The following is a 22,205-nucleotide window of genomic DNA, read 5'->3' as shown; positions in this document are numbered from 1 at the left end:
AAGGTTGCACTAAAACATGGGGCAAAGCTGATTACGCAGTGAGTCAGTCATTAGCACTAGGGAAACAAAAGTCATGGTACTCTGAATTGCACGCAAGAGTGCAAGAGGTACGGAGCACAAGTTATGTGCCGTGTCTGAACAAGAACCATGGCAAGCTCCACTCAATGGTCAGAGATTATCTCACTCATTTTGAAAACTTAGTTCTACACATGCAGCAACTCAAAGTGACTACTTAGCACACTTCCTGACAGTTATGATGGTCTACGGCAGTCATGATGCAGAAGTGTTGAAGATCAACAGACACTAAAACATTTACTGAAAGTGTTACCATCTGCAGAAGTAGTTGTTCTTATTGGAGGGAGAAATGAGATGAGTTAGTGCAATGTTTGCAATCAAGTAAATATTAAAGAGACATGAAATGCACACAATACCTCATCAAATAAATATGAAAACGCAACAAACGCAAAGAAGCTTAAATGTTCTGGTTGTGGTGGATCTGACCATATTAAAAAAAAGTAAATAAATAAAATAACAACAAAAAATGGAGCAGACTGTTCAACAAAAAAATGACCCTAACCAAAATAAAAGTGAACTGCCTGATCAGGCTTTCACTAGTGAAGTAATGAGTGCAGAACCGGACAACAACTCATCAATCACTGACTGTGGAGTGCTGAATCATATGGCTAAGAAAACTCAGTGCTACATATTGTTTTCTAAGTTTAAAAAAACCACTGCAGATATGTATGGGCAATGATCTGATTATGAATGCACTCAGAAAAGGGATTATTTATTTTGAAGCTTTTCCCGATGCCACATTGTTAATGATATGTATAGTACAGAAGAGCAAAAAAATTTTTTTTCTGTACGGCCAAATGATAGACTTTTACTCATCGAAACACAAGTGTGAGTTCCAAAACAATGGCGTTGCAACAGCATGTGGCACACACAGGGACAACTTGTTGAAGATGTTGATCTGACTGGCACATCCAATTCATCCTCATAATCCTGAGGTAACTCTTGTGTTGAAGGAATATTTCCAAGTTTGGCATGAACACTTTTTAAAGTTTATTTGTGTTGATACTTGCTGTACAAATAACATATTAGTGGATGTTCATTAATCTCGGTCTTTCTTCCTGTGTTATTGACTGGAGTGGTCTGTTATTCGTGCATGTGCTTATGTCGTTCGTCCCCCTCATGCCTCGGTAGTGTTTACATTTTGCGGCGTGCAGATGCAGATGTAGTAATGATAAAACCAAGTATCGACAACGTTATTTGGGCACTGTTATATAGTTATTCAATTTAATAGTTTTAAGTGGTGTTTCATGACAAAATAACGATTTAATAAACTTTTTGAAACGCTCGTTCACTGTTTTCTATAGTTTTCTGTGCGTTAAAGTCGCTAAGTAAATTTCATGCCTTAGTTTTCAGCTGATGTTTCTTATTTTTTCTGGAGAAATATTTCAGTAAAATTTTCATTCAGTGTTTTAATTTCTTTGAGTTTCCAGTGGCCACTTGAATTTTTGGTTTTACCTAATAATTTTGTGCAGTTTTGTTGGTATTGGTATTAGCTGTGGTGTAGGAGTATTGATACAAGTAGTTGCTTTCTTAGTAGACAGAGAATTCCAAGAGCCTTATTGTTAGTTCTATGAATAGTTCTACTGGTATACCGTAACTGAGATCACAGACATATAGCTTTTTCCAGTAACTCTAAAAATTTACCATGAGTGAGAAGTGTGGGCTCCGTTGTATGTTTGTGAGTAGTGGGTTACGGTGTGGGATCTGTTCAAAGTACACACATCAAAAAAAGTTTTGCATCACCCCAGTTCCCAGAACTCCTGAAGATAGACGCTGACTGTGGATATTGTATCACAGACACAGTCCCTTTGACTGTTCAAAGATGTCACTAAACCCACCCAAATACGCAAGCAACCAGGCATGAGCAGCACCTATTAGACGGATGGGGTCCGACAGCTGATCAGTTCCAGTCATTCCACTATGAAGGAGGAACACGGCTCATGTTGTCTGTGGTCCAATCATGCCTTGATGGTCAATACCGCAGTTCGATCACGTCTACATTGTTACTTTGTGCCAGTCCAGGTGTCTCAGAGTGAACCAAAGTGGTGATGTTCAAACATGGAGGAGATACAGAGAGACGGGCACTGTCGATGACATGCCTCACTCAGGCCACGCAAGGGCTACTACTGCAGTGGATGACCACTACCTACAGATGATGGCTCACAGGAACCTGACAGCAACATCACCATGTTGAATAATGCTTTTTGTGCAGCCACAGGACGTTGTGTTACGACTGAAACTACGCACAATAGGCTGCATGATGCACAACTTCTACATCTACATCTACATACATACTCCGCAATCCACCATACGGTGCATGGCGGAGGGTACCTCGTACCACAACTAGCATCTTCTCTCCTCGTTCCACTCCCAAACAGAACGAGGGAAAAATGACTGCCTATATGCCTCTGTACGAGCCCTAATCTCTCTTATCTTATCTTTGTCGTCTTTCCGCGAAATGTAAGTTGACGGCAGTAAAATTGTACTGCAGTCAGCCTCAAATGCTGGTTCTCTAAATTTCCTCAGTAGCGATTCACGAAAAGAATACCTCCTTTCCTCTAGAGGCTCCCACCCGAGTTCCTGAAGCATTTACGTAACACTCGCGTGATGATCACACCTACCAGTAACAAAACTAGCAGCCCGCCTCTGAATTGCTTCTATGTCCTCCCTCAATCCGACCTGATAGGGATCCCAAACGCTCGAACAGTACGTGTTTTATAAGCGGTCTCCTTCCCCACAACTGCCATTACATGCTTGTCCCACTTCATATCGCTCTGCAATGTTACACCTAAATATATAATCAACGTGACTGTGTCAAGCACTATACTACTAATGGAGAATTCAAACATTACGGGATTCTTTTTCCTATTCATCTGCATTAATTTACATTTATCTATATTTAGAGTTAGCTGCCATTCTTTACACCAATCACAAATCCTGTCCAAGTCATCTTGTATCCTCCTACAGTCACTCAACGACAACACCTTCCCGTACACCACAGCATCATCAGCAAATAGCCGCACATTGCTATCCACCCTATCCAAAAGATCATTTATGTAGATAGAAAACAGCAGCGGACCTACCACACTTCCCTGGGGCACTCCAGATGATACCCCCACCTCTGATGAACACTCACCATCGAGGACAACGTACTGGGTTCTATTACTTGAGAAGTCTTCGAACCACTCACATACTTGGGAACCAACTTCACTCCCAACGTCCATTGCGAGGTACATCTTTACAACCATGACACCATGCAGTGTGGTACAGATGGGCCCAAAAGCGTGTCAAATGGCCCGCTCATGATTGGCATCACGTTCTCCTCACCGATGAGTGTCGCATATGCCTTCAACCAGATAACTGTCAGAGACATGTTTGGAGGCAACCCGGTCAGGCTGAATGCCTTAGACACACTGTCTAGCGAGTGGAGGTTCCCTGATGTTTTGGGGTGGATTTTATGTGGGGCCGACATATGCCGCTGGTGGTCATGGAAGGTGCCGTACCGGCTGTACGATACGTGAATGCCATCTTCCAACCGATAGTGCAACCTTATTGGCAAATTATTGGCGAGGCATTCATCTTCATGGATGACAATTCGCCACCCCACGTGCACATCTTGTGAATGACTTCCTTCAGGATAACGACACAGCTCAACTAGAGTGGCCAGCATGTTCTCCGGACATGAACCCTATCAAACATGCCTGAGATAGATTGAAAAGGGCTGTTTATGGACGACGTGACCCACCAACCACTCTGAAGGGATCTACGAATCACCGTTGAGGAGTGGGACAATCTGGACCAACAGTATGCCACGATGAATACAGGCATGCATCACTGCAAAAGTACATGCTACTGGGTATTAGAGGTATCGGTGTGTACAGCAATCTGGACCACCACCTCTGAAGGTCTCGCTGTATGGTGGTAAATCATGCAATGTGAGGTTTTCATGAGCAATAAAAAGTGCGGAAATGATGTTTACGTTGATCTCTATTCCAATTTTCTGTACAGCTCCCAGAACTCTAAGAACTGAGGTGATGCAAAACTTTTTTTGATGTTTGTATTTTCATTGGGGAGGAGGGGGGAGGGGGAATGCAGTGCAGAAGCCAGTGGGCGTTCTAGTGAGATCCCCTCCTGGGAATGGAGAATCTGTAGTAGAAATAAGTTGATAGAGGAGCAGGAGCATAAGATCTGTGCCCTTCATGTGCAGTTACAATGCATGAAGGAGGAACTACGAGGGCTATCCACAAAGTACATTACGTTTTCGTTTGGGTCCGTTAGGGGCGGGGCTAGCACGGCCATCTTGGTGTCATGCCATTACGTCACTCAGTTGGCATCCTGCTGTGCTAGTGAGAGGTTCGTGCTGTACTCCGTTGAGTTACTGTGACAGTTTGAAATGTCAGCGTTAATTGAAAATGCCGCAAAGTGTGAAGTGCGTGCTGTAATAAGGTTTCTGACTGCAAAAAACTGTACACTGATAGAAATCTATAGGCAGCTTTGTGAAGTGTACGGGGACAACATAATCACTGAAGGTGGAGTGTGTCATTGGGTCATAAAATTTAAAAATGGCCGAACTAACGTTCACGACGAAGAGCAAAGTGGAAGAGCCAGCATAGTGACTGCCGAACTTGTCGAAAAAGTTGATGCCGCGGTCCATGAAAACCGTAATTTCACAATAACGGAACTCTCTATGAGTTTTCCACAAATTTCACGAAGTTTGTTGCATGAAATCATTACCGAAAAGCTTGGTTACCACAAGTTTTGTGCAAGATGGATACCAAAAATCTTGACAGAGATTCACAAAAATCAGCGAATGGCTGCAGCGTTAACGTTTTTGGATGCTTACGAGAAAGATGGCGACTCATTACTCGATCGCATCATTACTGGTGACGAAACATGGGTTAAGCATGTGAACTGAGAGACAAAATTGCAGTCAATGCAGTGGGGCCACACAAATTCCCCCCAAAAACCCAAGAAATGCATGCAGACAATGTCAGCAAGGAAGGTGATAGCGACTGTCTTTTGGGACAGAAAAGGTACGATTTTTGTGGATTTTCTGGAAAGAGGCACTACAATAAACTCTCAAAGGTATTGCCAAACTCTGCACAACCTCAGAAGAGCAATACAAAACAAGTGCAGGGGAAAGTTGGGCTCAAAGATCTTGCAGATTCACGACAACACCCGGGCCCACACGGCAAATGCCACTCGTGAAGTTCTCGAATCTTTTAAGTGGGAGTTGTTTCCTCATCCGCCATACAGTCCCGAGCGACTTCCACTTATTCCCAGCAATGAAGAAGTGGTTGGCTATGCAGCGTTTTGATGACGATGCACAGCTTCAAGAAGAGGTAACCACATGGTTGAAGGCGCAGGCGGCCGAATTTTACGACGAAGGAATTTCAAAGCTCGTCCATCGCTACGATAAGTGCCTTAATTTAAATGGCAACTATGTAGAAAAGTAGTATTTAAGTGTGTCTTTCATCTGTATATAATAAAAAAAAATTCCAATACTTTATTTATTTTTAATTCCAAAATGTAATGTACTTTGTGGATAGCCCTCGTAAATAGGTTGAGGAGGGTGAAGGGTGGTGGGAAATGGGAACTGGCAGTTGGCAAGAAGGCAGCTAGAAGGAGGAGGTATTGAGACAGTTATACTTTGAGTATATGCAATAGATTTGACCAACTGTCAGAGTTGAGTGGAAAGAAGCCTCTTGTAGCTGTAGATGTATGGAACGTGCAGCAGTCCTCGTTTTGGGGAGTGAGTACCATATCACCAGCATGGTGAAGCCTAGTGCAGGGTTGGCTCAGGTGACTGACAGCATAGGGGAGTTATGTAGGAATTTTATGAAGGAGGATCAGGTAGTAATAGTGGATGGAGCACGGAACAACCTTGATATGGACAGGGAATATGATGTAGGTAGTAGCTACTCAAACTGGTGGCAGTAATGTGGATTTCGTGCAACTGTTTCAGCATCATGATCGACCTCATCTTAATGCGGTTCTTAGGCGCGTTAACAAGGGGCTGGAGAGGGTGCTGATGGCAGAGGGGATGGATCACATTTGGGTCTATCAGCAGATCAGGTTTCACTAGGCATGGCCTGCACGTCAATAGATATGGGAATGAGAGGCTGGCAAAGCTTATAGGTGACAGTGTATTGGGTGGTGGTGGGATCACTCATAGAAAAATTCCTGTAGTAGTTGGTGTTAAAGCTGCACCTTTTTAAGATTGAAGTCAGCTGATAGGTATACCTGCTTAAAGGGAGTCCCTCTAACTAAGGGCTCACCTTCAGAGGACGTCGTGTTCCCAAGTAGAGAAGGAATTAGCGTATTTCTATTGGTATGTCGGAGCACCACTTAAATAATTTAACAATTCTGAGGCTTCCTTTACCAGGATACAGATTAGCTGGCTGTTTTTCAAGGATTTCCTTGTGGGGTGAGGGAGTGGCTATGTACGTTAAAAATCATATTCCATTTGAATCCATACACATATCATGGCACTGCAGTGAACAGATATTTGAATGTTATGCAGGGGCAGTTGAATTTAGTGTAACTAAACATCTAATTGTTGTTGTTTATAGGTCCCATTTCTGCTCAAGCTAGAGAAGGTTCTTGATCCACTTTGTAGGAAGTACCAGAAATTAGTTATGTGACATCAATATAAATTTTGTACATGATGGTGCAAGAAAAAGGATGTTGGTAGATCTCTTAATTCATATGATCTGATGCAGACTATATTTTTTTCCAAATAAGGTGCAGGGGAACAGTAGCACAGCCATAGACAATATTTTTATTCATTCTTCATTACTAGATGGGCATTCTGTTAATAAAAGGGTGAATGCCATTTCAGACCATGATGCACAAACTTTTAACACTGAAAGGCTTTTGTACTCAAACAAATGTCGCATATAATTACAAGCAATGTAGGAAAATTAATCCAACAGCAATAGAGAGTTTTCTTTAAACGTTGTCAAGAACAAGAGTGGCAGGATGTTTATAGTGCTGATAACATAGATGATAAATATAATGCTTTCTTTAACACATTTCTCTTGTTCTTTGAGAATTGCTTTCCATTAGAACGTTCTAAAAACGGGGTACTAGGCCTGGGTGGCTGACTAGTGGGATAAGGATGCCATGTAGAAGAAAGCAGGAATTGTATCAAGATGTTAGAAGTAGTCACAATGAAGCTACAGTAGCCCATTACAAACAGTATTGTAAGGTGCTTAAAAATGTTATTAGGAAGGCAATGAGTATGTGGTATGCAAATAGAATAGCTAATTCACAAGATAAAATTAAAACCATATGGTCAGTTGTGAAGGAAGTGTCTGGTTAGCCGCACAAGGTCAATGATATAAAGTCAGTTTGTAGTAACAGTATTTCTGTTACTGATAAATCAAATATATATACTGTTACTGATAAATCAAATATATATACAGTATTTGATAATCATTTTCTGAGCATTGCTGGTGAATTAAATAAAAATTTAGTTTCTACAGGGAGTCATATAACTTTCTTGGCAAATGCCTTTCCGAGATTGACGTCTGAAATTTATTGATAAACAAAATCTTAGGAGAAAAGCACGACACTCCGGAGGTTTCCTCTGTGATGCTATTCCAGATGTGTCGAAGACCAAACAGAATTCTATTATTTTTATTTTTTTAACAACAAAGCAAATAAATGGGAAATTCAAAAAAATGTTCAAATGTGTGTGAAATCTTATGGGACTTGACTGCTAATGTCATCAGTCCCTAAGCTTACACACTACTTAACCTAAATTATCCTAAGGACAAATACACACACCCATGCCCGAGGCTGGACTCGAACCTCCACCGGGACCAGCCGCACAGTCCATGACTGCAGCGCCTTAGACCACTTGGCTAATCCCGCGCGGCTGGGAAATTCATGGGGGGCTTTTGGAAAATTTTGATTAGCAGAAAAGACAGGTGATGCAATTAGTAATGCTATCATAGATGTATTTAACAAGCATGCAATTGATTTACAGCACTGTTTAGGCCAGTGCTTTGATAACATATCAAATATTGCTAGGTAAAGAAAAGCTGTGCAAGCAAAAAGTAGAGACATTTATCTGCTGACAACATTTCCTCCTTGTGCAGCTCATACTCTGAACTTAGTAGGATTACATGTTACAAGAAGTAATGAAGTAGAAGGTACATTCTCCAACTGTCTGTACCAGCTGTACAATTTCTTCACTGTAGCCCCACAGAGTCAATCTTTTCATGGCCTGTCCGGAACAAGATGGAGGGCAAGAATTGAGGAAGTGAAATCTACAGCAGAAAAATTACCAGAAGTAACAGAAGCTTCCTTAGACCATACAAATGTAGGAAGTTTTAAGTCTGCTGTCAAAAGAAACTTCCCTTGATAATGAAATGAAATATACTGAAGCTCTTACAACTGCCATAGATATGGATGTAAGACATCTCTCGCCTGAAATCTTAACCAAAGTTAAAGTTGAAATTGGGACTGAGGAAGTATTTTCAAAAAATAGAAGAAGGAAAAGGAAGGTTTTCATTGTTCATTTATAAAGCCATAGTGCCCATAGTTGCTTTACAATTCTTGAGGGTATTTTTGTTCTGTCATTGAAACCACAAAAATATGTGATTTTTTTCACTAGACGTGTTTCCCTATGTTGACGTACAGCATCATCCGTGATGTGTAATTAATTTATTTACATTTTTATTTGCTTTTAGATCGAAAAATAGTCCGTTAAGAATATGTTGATTTGTACTTACGGTGATTTTCACTTTATTTCTTGCTTTCATCAGGAAATGCCATCTGTTAGCACACTTGTTTTTCTGCATCAGGCACTGATAATTTTCCTCTAATTTTTAGTTGTTCTGCAGCACTATGCATTTCTTATGTTTTTCACAACACATTTTTATGCACATCACTATATTCTGTTCGTTTTTGTACTTGTAAGTATTTGTTGTGGTTTGTGTTTTGTAGAGCTGCCAACTACTTTATTATTAGATTATTGTATTGTGAAATTCTATTAGATATGTTTCTGTGTATTTATATACTGTGTAAGGGTAGGGAAGCAATATTGACTGAGGATTTTTTTTTCCTTTTTTTCATTGTAGGGGAGGTGGAAACCATGATAAGTGGACATAAGTGTACAGCAGTGTGATGGAGTGTGAGTGTGAGTTAGAGGAAAAGGTGAGGAGCAAGAAGTGTAATGAAATTGTGTGTGTGTGTGTGTGTGTGTGTGTGTGTGTGTGTGTGTGTGGTTGGGAAGGGGGGGAGGTTTGCAGAGATTGTGAAAAGATATACATTGGAATGACTGGCAGACATTCGATACAACATATAAAGAACACACCAGAGTATTTAGATATGGTACAAGCCATTCAACATTTGCAGATCATCTAAAACAAGAACACCATAAACCAAGCAATATTGAAGAAGTTATATCATAAAAATCAGTTAAGACAGACACCTCCTCCCTTTCCAAGAAAATTTCCACAAAAAAACATTAACACAAAATAAACAGTTGCTCAGTGACCAAATAAATATTGGAAACCAGACGCTATATAAAATAATTGATGAAATTAGATGAAAAAGAAAAGAGCATTTCCATCCTTCACCTCCCCCCCCCCCCTCCCCCCACCTGACTCACTACATCATTTCACTTCTTGCTCCTTGCCTTCTCCTCTAACTCAACACTCCATCACACTGCTATACACTTATGTCCACTCATCATGGTTTCCCCCTCCCATACACTGAAAAAAAGGAAAAAATCCCTAAATCACTATTCCTTCCCTACTTTTACACAATATATAAATACAGAGAAACATAACTAATAGAATTACATACTTAAAATAATCTAACAATAAAAAAAAGTTATAGGTCGAAGACACTATATTGGCAATAAACAAAACACAAACCACAACACATACTCAGAAGCACAAAAACAAACAGAATACAGTGGTGTGCATAAAAGGGTGTTGTGGAAAACATAAGAACTGTATAGTGCTGCAGATCAACTAAAAATTAAGAGGAAAATTATCAGTGTCTGACGCAGAAAAACAATGGTGTGCTAGCAGATGGCATTTCCTGATGTAAGTGAGAAATCACCTTGAGTACAAATCAACATATTCTTAACGAACTGTTTTTCAATCTAAAAGCAAATCAAAATGTAAATAAATTAATTACAGATCACTGATGATGCTTTACCTCAATAAAGCGAACCAGGTCTGGTGAAAAAAAATCACGCATTTTTGTAGTTGCAGTGACAGAACAAAAATACCTTCAACTTCAAGGAAGGTTTTCTTTGTTGGATTTGATACGGGTACTAGAAGAGCACATGAAACTGAAGAACAATAATTTCAATATGAGTTTTTTGACATAATAATAGGCAAGACTATATCTCAGATAGATTCTCTGTGTAGACATGAGAATATTTGTGCAACTTTTGAAGCCATTTTCAAAATAAGTACAACTCTGGATGATAGCGATGCAACTAAAAAATTATTAGAAATTAAACTGATGATCTGAGTGATAATTTCATCAGAGAGATATACAAATGTTGAGAGCAGATACTTTTCGAGATTTGACAAAGACCAGAGAAAACAAAGGGCTTCCATTTCTTCTTCTAAATGAAATTTGTAAGTTGAGGTTACAATCTTTATTTCCTGAACATGGCATTGCAGTCAGGATTTCCACTACCCTATCAGCGATGCTACAGGTGAGAGAGGACTTACTAAATTAGCATTAATCAAGAACCATTTAAGATCAGCTTTAGGGAAGTGAAACTCGATCAATTAGCACTGTTATCAATAGAGCATGAACTTGCTTCTAAAATGAACTTCAGTGTAAGAGTAGAAGATTCAGTGTTCCATTTACAGCTGTCTGAAATCATTCAGCTGACACTGAAAGTTTCAACCTGACTTTTTAAAGCAGGATAATGAAGCATGCTGCAAAGATTGCTCACTAAATGTTAAGTTTGTTTCTTTTAGTAGCTTCTTTTATTGTTCCATATACTTATATTTGTATCTATTCAAATATGGTAAATTCAATTAATAAACAAATTACTGACAGTGCATGTGCAGGCAGCATTTATTTACTGTTCACACCTAGAACAACATTATGGAGAATCAATATTTGAGATAATTAACACACAGATAATTAACACACATGGGCTGGAAGGCTTGGGGGGGGGGGGGGGGGGGGGGTCCTGACAGAAGTTTGTCTAGGGACCCACAAAATCTCATGGTGATATGACCAGGCAACGAATTTCATTTACTTTAATTAAAGTACTGTATGCCATATAATTACGCTGCTTAATATTCCCATGTCATTATCTAAGAGAAACTATGAAAATAAGACATACACTCCAACATGTTTGATGAAGACAATATACAGACCTCAAGTGACCTGTGAAGCATCCCAAATCCATTGGTCGGACTCATCCCAAACGCTGAAACCATCCAGTGAGCAGGTCGCTCAGGGACACGCAGATTGAAGATGTACCTCCCATGAGGACCAATGTTAATGTCCTTCCACATCCAGACATTGTCATACTGACGTTGTATTCTGCTAAATCTGAACTTTCTGAAAAGTGCCAAGTCATTCTGATTGACCCTTGTACCTGTGAAATCAAGCAATATTAAAAGCTGCAAAAAAAAAACCTAAGAGATTTCTTGGAACAGACTAATTCTGTACAACAAAACTTACATCCTGCCTCATCTGTGCCATCTTCACAGTCATATCTACCGTCACATCTTTTCTCAACTCGATAGCAACGGCCATTCAGGCATTCTGCGTACCCGGCAGTAAGGTTACAGTTATCAGGACGACGAGGTACAATTACATCACTGAAAACCACTAGCCCTGCATATCTGCAACAAAATAATAGAGCTAATGGTGTCTGAAATTATGTAGCAATATTCAAAAACCACACACTCTTACGTTACTACAGTAAAACTGACTATGAGGCAAATACTTAAACAAGAAGAGGAACAGATTGTGGAATTAGGGACAGGATGACCATTATGAGATATGGAGAAACAAATGTCATTTTTTATCAGCTATGCAGCAAGTCAATTTCAGGTACTTTCATTTTGCTCAACAACAAGGAAGTGTTGAAATCACCTGAAGGCTGTTACATTAAAGCAAGGTTCACTCACTAAATAGCTCAACAGTCAAATGATACCGGTACACTCAAAAAAGTAGGAATTATTTATGTGAATAAGTCACTTGTTTTACAGAAAAAGAATGAGAACAAAGAATGCTCTTTTAAAAGCACAAAGTATGAAGACTGTTATGTGTGAATTATCCACAGGATTCATGTGCTAATTTCTGATTTTTGCAAGGAGTTATGCACAGAGAAATTCAATTTTCTACTATTGCTGCCGCCCCCCTCCAAAAAAAAAGTAGTAGTTTGATATTAAACTTTCAAGTCTCTCTTCAACTTCAACCCTACAGTGTAGCTTTATAATTGTTGTTACATAATTTAGTGGATTTCCTGAAGAAAAAACCAACAGGAATGAAGTACCTGGAAAAAAATAAAAATAAATAAATAAAAAAGTCTGAAAGAAAAGTGAGTCCATAGCCCGTTATTCTGAGCAAATAATTGGTGATGAATGGATGGTAACTGATAAATCCTGACCTAATCATCCTACCTGAAGACAAAGGTTCCACCACTGTTATTATGAACTGCAGTGACAACCTGACAGCAGGCATCTGCCAATTATCTCTCTCTTCCACCAATAAATTCTGCCAGAGTGATCCCATCCCAGAAGTCCAACACAACCTCCAATCCCTGCTTAAAGCCTTAGTCTCTTCCCAGAACATCTCCCCTGAATCCATTTCTCTCCTCACCCCTATGACACCCTGCACACCCACCTTCTACACCAGGGCCGGGCCAAACGCTGCACAGTGTGCAGACGTGCGGAAGTGCTGCACATGTGCGCACATGTGCAACAGTGAGCGACAGCGACATATGTTATTAGACATGTGTCCTAAATGAACGGCGGCGGCTCCACTTCCCTGTTTATGTGGTACAAGCAAGAGTGCAACATACCCAGTCTCGTTTACCCCTGGTGACGCAGGTACTGTGAAAAAGCAAAGGACGGGAGGTCTATGTTCTCAGTCGTTTAAAAATGACTGGGAACTGGAATCCTTTTTTGTAGCCGTTGGTGAAAACTCAGTGTTCGCTGTGCCGCCGAATAATAGGTGGACAGCGTAAGTTTTCAATTGAAAGACACTACAATACATATCACAAAGACGAGTGTAGTGTACTCAACAGTGAAGAATGGCAAGTAAAATTAAATGTCCTTAAGAAAATGGATGAGACACATGAACTCGATTTTACTGTACGTCAAAGTAACTGATACTTCTTGAACTCTTAGTTTCTTGTGTTACATTTACGTCTATTTTACTGTATGCTGTACAATGCACTGTTTCCAATTTTCCACAATGACAACCACACTAAATCTTCACTGCGAGCAAGTTTTAAAATCGCATTAAGAATTGCACAATCTGGGAAACCCTTTTCCGAAGGAGAGTTTGTGAAAGGGTGTCTGACTGATGCTGCAGAACTTGTGTGTCTCACGGACATTAGCAGGTTTCAAGAAATCAATCTATCCAAACAATCAGTGACAAGACATATCAGAGCTATGGCCGGCAATGCGCACAGGCAGCTAATAAATAAGGCTAAAGACTTTGTTGCTTTCTCTGTAGCGCTCAATGAAGCAACAGATCTTACAGATACAGCCCAGGTTGTGATATACACACGAGGTGTCGATAACGCACTTTGTGTAACAGAGGACGTTTTGGACTTCGTACCTTTGAAAGGGACTACTACAGGTGCGGACTTACTACAAGCTGTGGAGCAAGCGATTGATGGTGTCGGTATGGACTGGAATCGGTTAGTCTCAGTGACCACAGATGGAGCACCATCAATGCAAGGCCATCAGAGAGGGCTCATAGCATGGATGCGCAAAAAGCTAGGGCGCACAGACGAGACGTTGTATGGAATTCACTGCATTCTGCATCGAGAGGCACTTTGTGCAAAATCAGTAACGTTAGCAAACGTCATGCAAATTGTTGTGCGTACTGTAAACTATCTGAAGACACATGGGCTTACGTATCGCCAGTTTCGGCGGCTCTTGGAGGAATTAGGAGCAGAGTACAGCGACATACCTTACTATACCAAAGTACGCTGGCTCAGTCAAGGTAAAATGCTGCAAATATTTTTCTATTTACGTTTGGTCATAGTAACATTCTTACATGAGAAGGGAAAAAGTGAACCTATGTTGGAAGACCCTTGTTGGATATCAGACCTTGCATTTCTCGTGGACATTGCATCTCACATGAACAGCCTGAACGTCAGTTTGCAAGGTGAAAATAATTTAATTTCTGACATGTTGGAAAAAGTAAATACCTTTGAAAGGAAGCTTGCACTTTGGGAGAGCCAGCTATTGACAGAAAACACTGCACATTTCCTGACTCTTGGACTGGTCCATGAAAGTGCTAGATTTCAAGAATACGTGTCAATAATTGTAAAAATTAAGGAACAATTTCGAGCACGATTTGCAGATGTTACGAGTTTGTCTCCTGTCATTCACCTCTTTGCTCGACCGTTCTCATCATCGGTTGAAGATGCTCCGAATGATCTACAGATGGAACTGATCGACCTACAATCCAATACAAGACTGAAAGACAAGTTCTTTGCAGTGCGAAGTACAAAAGAATTCTACGAAAATTTTTTATTACAAGAATTTCCACGCCTGCACCGAGAATCCGCGAGAGTTATGTCCATGTTCGGGTCGACATATGTTTGTGAAAGGTTTTCCTCGGTGATGAAAATTAATAAATCAATGTTTCGATCAAGCATAAGTGAGGAAAATCTTCGCAACTGCTTGCGTATGTCAATGAGCCGTGCTTTTGTGCCCGATATTAACTATATCATCTCTCATGACCAGTGATAAACATGTTTGGATTTATTCCTTTCATAATTAAAAATTATTGTTTACTAACTGTGCACTATTGCCTCATTCTGCTCCATGTTACATTATTACCAGGAAAATTGGTCATTAAATCGATTGTTCCAATGTATACTTACATTTAGGGTTTTTTTTAATGTGTGAAGGGCTGCGCTCAGCTGAAGTCAATAAAACATAACATTCATCTAATTGTTGGTTATTATGCAGATTTCAGACGGAACTGATGAAAGATATAGCAATAATGGTATTGAAATGACAAGTGATCATCGAGAGGTCTGCGGTTATCATTCTGTTCAGAAGTCAGTGAGACAGAAATTATGTGGGTGTAACTGATGGCACCAAGAATTAGTTATAGGAAACCTTGCATTAGTTTAATGTTATTTGAAATCATGACTAAGGTTCATTGGAAGTTGCTAAGTGCTCTCTTTCTTAAATACTAGATCAAAAACATTACGCGTATTTACTTGCCGTCAGTCAAGCTGCCTTAATAAAAACCCACGGTTGTTAACCATATTACTTGTCTTACTGGGTTAAACTGTTAACATAAAAGTAGATGTCTCAATGAGTAGACTGTGACAGTATTTTAAATGTTTAATACGCGAAAATACCTTCCCATGGTTGGCTTGCAAGCTGTGGAAACAGCACTAGAATGCGCCGGTACAGAATATCCCAGCAAGTGGATAAAGCGACATCTGTGCGTAGAGATACGCACTACATGAACGCTGACGGCTGCGGCATGCACGCCATGACCCGGAAGTTGCACATGTGCAGGAGCACCACACGCGTGCAGAATTTCTGGCCGGCCCTGTTCTACACACTCCCCAAAATCCACAAACAATCTTGGATGCCCCATTGTTGCTGGTTATCATACTCCCAATGAAAGAGTTCTGGCACTAACTGACCAACACCTCCAACCAAATGCCCATAATCTAGCCTCCCACGTCAAAAACACCAAACACTTCCTTCACCGACTCTCCACCACGACAACTCTTTTACCTTCAAGATCCCTACTCGTCACTGTTGACATCATCTCCCTATATGCCAACATCCTTCATGCCCATGGTCTTAGCACTACTGAACACTACCTATCCCAACGTCCTTCAGACTCCAAACTCACTTCCTCATTTCTCATACACCTTACAATCTTCATCCTAAACCACAACTACTTCTCCTTTGAAGGGAAGGTATATAAACAAGTCCTCAGCACAGCCATGGGCACCCACATGGCACCCTCCTATGCCAATCTTTTTTACGGGCCATCTGGAGGAGACCTTCCTAACCTCCCAAAATGCCAAATCCATAGTCTGGTTCATGTTCATTGGTGATATCTTTATGATCTCTATTGAGGGCCAAGACACCCGAACTTCGCTCCTCCACACCCTCAAAACGCTTCAAGTGGTCCTCCTCAACTCAGCATGTTACCTTCCTAGATGTTGGCCTCCACCTCTCCAATGTCTCTATCTGTACCTCTGTCAACATTAAACCTACCAACCACCAACAGTACCTGCATTTTGACAGCTGTCATCTGTTTCACACTATAAAATGCCGCCCATAATACCTCGGCCCATCAGGATGGTGTATCTGCTGTGACAAAAGCTCACTTGCCCAGTATGTTGAGGGTCTCACCAATGCCTTCACAGATAGGCACCATCGCTAGACTTCGGCCATGATCAGATCTCTCATGCTATTTTCCCTCAGTCCTCTCCCCATCTCCAAGAACCAGCCCTTCATCACCCAGTACCACCCCAAACTGGAACAACTGAACCGCATCCTTCGTCAGGATCACACATCATCATGTCCTGAAATGAGGGACAATCTACCTCAGATACTTCCCATCCATACTAAAGTGGTGTTCCATTGTCCACCCCATTTACACAATATCCTAGTCCATCTCTATGCCACTCCAAAGTCCAACTGCTTGCCACAAGGATCATATCCCTGTGGAAAACCCAGGTGCAAAATCTGCCCAGTCCATCCAACCAGCACTTCCTATTCCAGCACTGTCACATGTTTATCCTACCTCATCATGGGACGAACCACCTGGGAAAGCAGACGTGCCATTTACCACCTCTGCCGCAATCACTGCACATCTTTTTATACTGGCATGATTACCAACCAGCTGTCCACCAGGATGGATGGCCACCACCAAACTGCGCCCAAGAGCAAAGTAAACCACCCTGTGGCGCAGCATGCAGCTGACACAACACATTTGATTTCAATGTCCGCTACACTATCCAAACCATCTGGATCCTTTCCTCCACCACCAAATTTTCTGAACTGTGCAGATGGAAGTTACCCTTACAACACTATCCCTGCCTCAACCTTAGGAACATACTGTCCCCACACCCTCCACCCAATGGTTTCCACCCACTCTGTCCTATCATCTCTTCCTCATTCTCATCTCTTATCCTGTTTATTTGCTACCCTCTGCCAACACATCTGCCTGTCTTTCCCCACTCCTCTCCTTTCTTGCTCCTTTTTTTCCCCACCTCCCTGCCTCACAACCTCCTCACACTGCACCTGTAGGCAGTCTAGTCCCTGCACACTGCACCAGACAGCGTTCGTCTCTCTACCCAACTGTACAATACAATGCCTTCCCCTTCCCTGCACCATCCCGAATGCTGCTTGCATCCCACGTGACAGTTGCAATCCGGTATGAGATGCTGGCTGCCATGTGTGCATGAGGTGTGCTTGCTTGTGTACGAATGATGTGTGTCTTCTCTTTTACTGATGAAGGCTGTGGCCGGAAGCTTTATGTAAGTATATTTTAATTGTGCCTGTCTGCAACATAACACGTCTTCTTTGTGCTAAGTAGCAATCTGTCTTTTCCTATAGTGTTGATATTCCTACCATAATTTCCAATGTTTGATAACTGTATGTGCTTTAGCTCAACTTTCTGAAGTATACTGCTATTTTGTGAGAATTAAAATAAACAGATATGTAAGTATCCACCAGTGTACTATGAAATATAAAGTAAAATTGATTTGAAAGATGCTCGGCATTGTGAATGTGGGCTGCTACAACAACTTCTCGCAAAAAAAAGAAAAATGAAAATGCTTCATAACAGTTTTGTGAAGTTTAGAAAATATTTCAGAGTTCACTGTGTGTATTCCTTAGCAAAGAAGTTATAAAATATATTAAAGTCAGATTAATTAAATACTGTCAGTGACCGCTAAAAATTCACAATAAAACTGTTACTTTGCCATGCTCTACACAGCCTCCATAAATATCTGCAACAAACATCTCTTACCAAGATCTTCCATCCACTGAATTCTATCAAGTGATGATATGATCAAATCAATATACAGGTATGTAGCATGCCGCATTAAGAGAGGGAACAAAAAGATCCACCGACACACAGACTTTTCTTAACTTCATACAGACGATGAGCATAAATTTTGAAATTCATTGTTGCAATGGATGAAACAGCAGTATCCTATTACATACCACCTTCAATGAGGGAGTTGATCTAGTGGAGTTTACTGAATACATCACCAGTAGAAAACAACTCACTAGGTCAACATCATCATAATAATCTTTTGTGATTTCAAGCTAATTTTTGTGATTGAATTCAAGGCACTGAGTGCGAGTACAAATGTGCTCCATTATGCTTCATTTCTGCGCCAACACAAAGACAAAATTTATGGGAAAAGACTGTCTCTGTTAGACGATGATCAGATAGGTGTATTCACAGAGGCTTCTGAGAATATCTCACTGAAGCTATTTTTGTGTTAAAAATTGCAGTAAAACTTACTCAAATGTTCGATTGGCATCAATTCCAAATGTGGATGAAGGAAAATATGCTATTTCATCTGGGTCACCAGCATGAGACGTCCACGTCTGTATTAAAGTACCATTTGTCTCCTCATCAAATGTAGCCATTTTTGTCAGTACCTATAAACAACAATTTTTTGGAGGTTAGTATAACAACTGTGACAGTGAAATAAATATGTCACTAAATAACATGAATATTTAAGAACAAGACACAGAATGCAATTAAACTTACATTAGCATATGTTAGCTCATTACCAGCCTGCATGGAATAGAAAGCTCTATCAATGCCTGATAAGCCTACATAAGCCCCAGGCTCTCCATAAATAGCAACTTCAACTTTCTCTCCAGTTCTTGCTTTTCTGTTGTTGATGAACACTGTAAACTAAAATCACACATGATGTTACACAAAAGAAAACATCCATAACTGCTAATAATTCATAAAACACACACACACACACACCATCATGTCACTAGGAACCTCAAAAACTGCATAGCTGGATATACAAGGCAACTGAGTTACAGCGTTGTCACTAAAATTTTGATGAGTTGTAAGAATTATCACTTGTATGAGTTGGCAAGGATTTTCTGACACTGCGCAGGCAAAGCCACTGTTCTGTGGTCAAGCATACCAAGCATTTACCTGTCCTAAGCAGTGTCACAAAGCTGCATCTGAAGGTAATAAATGTGTTGTATGCATTAGGTTGACGGATGAACTACAATGAGTTCATGTAATTAAAACCATGAGTTAGTAAATACTGGTGAGCTAGCCAGAAATGTATCATCCTCATAAAATAACCAGGGAGTGTTAATTTCATACAAAGAAAATATCTAAATTGCAGTTGTTTCAAAGAAAATGCCTTTTTTGCATGCTGCACATTGAAATTTTTATTTGTATTTATGCACCCAGACGTGTTTCGCCTTTTTTACAAGGCATCTTCAGTGGGTGTCATGTAACATTACATGATTTTTCGATTTTTACACACAGATTATGGTTTCACATCCAGGTTATAGATTTAAAAACAGTTCCTTAACGTTTTTTTTATGAAATGGAAAGGTACTTACAGGTCATGCGCACTCTCTCTCTCTCTCTCTCTCTCTCTCTCTCTCTCTCTCTCTCTCTCTCTGTTTCATCTGACTAAACTGCACATAACATTTTCATTTACATGTATATTCCACATTTGAAAACCATTCGCAAACTTTCATATAAGAAATAAAATGCAATAAGCACACAGAATTTTGTAACTGAAGGATGAAAATAACATTTATAATACTTACATTATTTCGAGAAATTCCATTGACAGGGAATGTGAGACTGTCCGCCACAATATCCCCATACCGACCGACGTAGTAGACAAGAATGGTGGCAGCAGGTGCCATTTCCGCACTCAGTGTAATGGCAAAGCTACAAATATTGTCCTGCATTCTCTCCTGTCCAGTGTGCAGTATTATACCCTTTGATAGTAGAATATAGTTAAAGAACTCCAAATAGAAATTGCTCTGCACATGGAAAATAGCATATTCTCCAACCTGCCAAAACAGATATCACAGTTATCAATAGTAAACACTCAGTACGTACAGCAGTAAAGTACCAGTACCACCAGTTACATCAGGCCGCCCAAGACCTATTTATAAAAAAAGAGTGACTCAGAAGTATTATGTTCATTAATTATTAAATGTTATTAATTTATACAGGCTTATAGGTTCTGGAAACTGCCATAAGGACCAGCTGTCTAGAAAGTGCAAACATGAGAGCAAATAAGGTCACCGAGAGAATTGAGAGCCAATAAAGTCACTGAGAGAATTAGTTATTGCTTGAATTGTTCATACAGAAGTGTAAGAACAACATACACTATGTGATCAGAAGTATCCAGACACCCCCAAAAACATACTTTTTTCATATTCAGTGCATTGTGCTGCCATCTACTGCAAGGCACTCCATATCAGCAACCTCAGTAGTCATTAGACATCGTGAGAGAGCAGAATGGTGCGCTCTGTGGAACTCACGGACTTTGAATGTGGTCAGATGATAGGGTGTCACTTGTGTCACCCATGTCTGTACACAAGTTTTTCACACTCCTTAAACATCCTTAGGTCCACTGTTTCTGATGTGATAGTGACATGGAAACATGAAGGGACACGTACAACACAAAAGCGTACAGGCCAATCTCGTCTGTTGACTGACGGAGACCACCGACAGTTCAAGAGGGTAGTAATGTGTAATAGACAGACATCTAACCAGACCATCACACAGGAATTCTTAAACTGCATCAGAATCCACTGCAAGTACTATGACAGTTAGGCAGGAGGTTAAAAAACTTGGATTTCATGGTTGAGCGGCTGCTCATAAGCCATACATTATGCCAGTAAATGCCAAACGACACCTCGCTTGGTGTAAGGAGTGTAAACATTGGACGACTGAACAGTGGAAAGATGTTGTGTGGAGAGACGAATCACGGTACACAATGAGGCGATCCAATGACAGGATGTGTGTATGGCGAATGCCTGATGAACACCATCTGCCAGCATGTGTATTGCCAACAGTAAAATTCGGAGGTGGTGGTGTTATGGTGTGGTCGTGTTTTTTGTGGAGGGGGCTTGCACCCCTTGTTTTTTGCATGGCACTATCACAGCACAGGCCTACATTGATGTTTTAAGCACCTTTCTGCATCCCACTGTTGAAGAGCAATTCGGGGGATGGTGATTGCATCTTTCAACATGATCAAGCACCTGTTCATAATGCACGGCCTGTGGCGGAGTGGTTACACAGCAATAGCATCCCTGTAATGGACTGGCCTGCACAGAGTACTGACCTGAATCCAAAAGATTACCTTTGGAATGTTTTGGAGCACCAACTTTGTGCCAGGCCTCACCGATCGACATAGATACCTCTCCTCAGTGCAGCACTCTGTGAATAACATGCTGCCATTCACCAAGAAACCTTCCAGCACCTGATTGAACGTATGCTTGTGTGAGTGGAAGCTGTCATCAAGGACAACACACACTGAGTTCTAGCATTACCAATAGAGGGTGCCACGAACTTCTACGCAAGTCATTTTCATCCAGGTGTCCGGATACTTTTGATCATATAGTGTATAATCAATGTGCCCTCTCATTCCAGCATCTAAGACAGAATATATTCCTCAACACTTTCTTCCTCATATGTATTAAGAAAAATTCAGTAAACCTCTGGGAGCTGAACCCACACTCACAACACACTTGCCAGTCACACTAGCACTAGGGCATATTTTAAAGTTACTGGCAGCTTCACCCCTAGGGAGTAATTCATGTACACCTTCTGTCAGCATCTAATGTATATCACACGGTCAAGTGCAACACTGTTTTCAAACTGTTTGTACACTGTGTAAGTGAGATGCAAACTGGGAATCAAACTGGCATTTATGGAAA

General features: G+C 40.6%; 1 protein-coding gene across 3 annotated transcripts in view; it reads right to left on the bottom strand.

Moving 5' to 3' along the window:
• Positions 1-22,205, bottom strand: part of LOC124615355 (CD109 antigen) — an 840,079-nt gene that overhangs the window by 38,410 nt on the left and 779,464 nt on the right. For all 3 annotated transcript variants that reach the window (XM_047143167.1, XM_047143169.1, XM_047143168.1), the window contains 5 exons: positions 20,076-20,327; positions 19,033-19,182; positions 18,781-18,920; positions 11,755-11,918; positions 11,445-11,668 (listed from right to left, as the gene is read on the bottom strand). In XM_047143167.1, the coding sequence (XP_046999123.1) occupies positions 11,445-11,668; positions 11,755-11,918; positions 18,781-18,920; positions 19,033-19,182; positions 20,076-20,327 (930 nt within the window). The remainder of the gene's footprint in view (positions 1-11,444; positions 11,669-11,754; positions 11,919-18,780; positions 18,921-19,032; positions 19,183-20,075; positions 20,328-22,205) is intronic.

This window comes from Schistocerca americana, chromosome 5 (assembly GCF_021461395.2).
Source record: "Schistocerca americana isolate TAMUIC-IGC-003095 chromosome 5, iqSchAmer2.1, whole genome shotgun sequence".
NCBI classification, from domain to species: Eukaryota; Metazoa; Arthropoda; class Insecta; order Orthoptera; family Acrididae; genus Schistocerca; species Schistocerca americana.
Note: the sequence above shows the minus strand (reverse complement) of the source record. Positions and strands in the feature narration are given on the sequence as shown.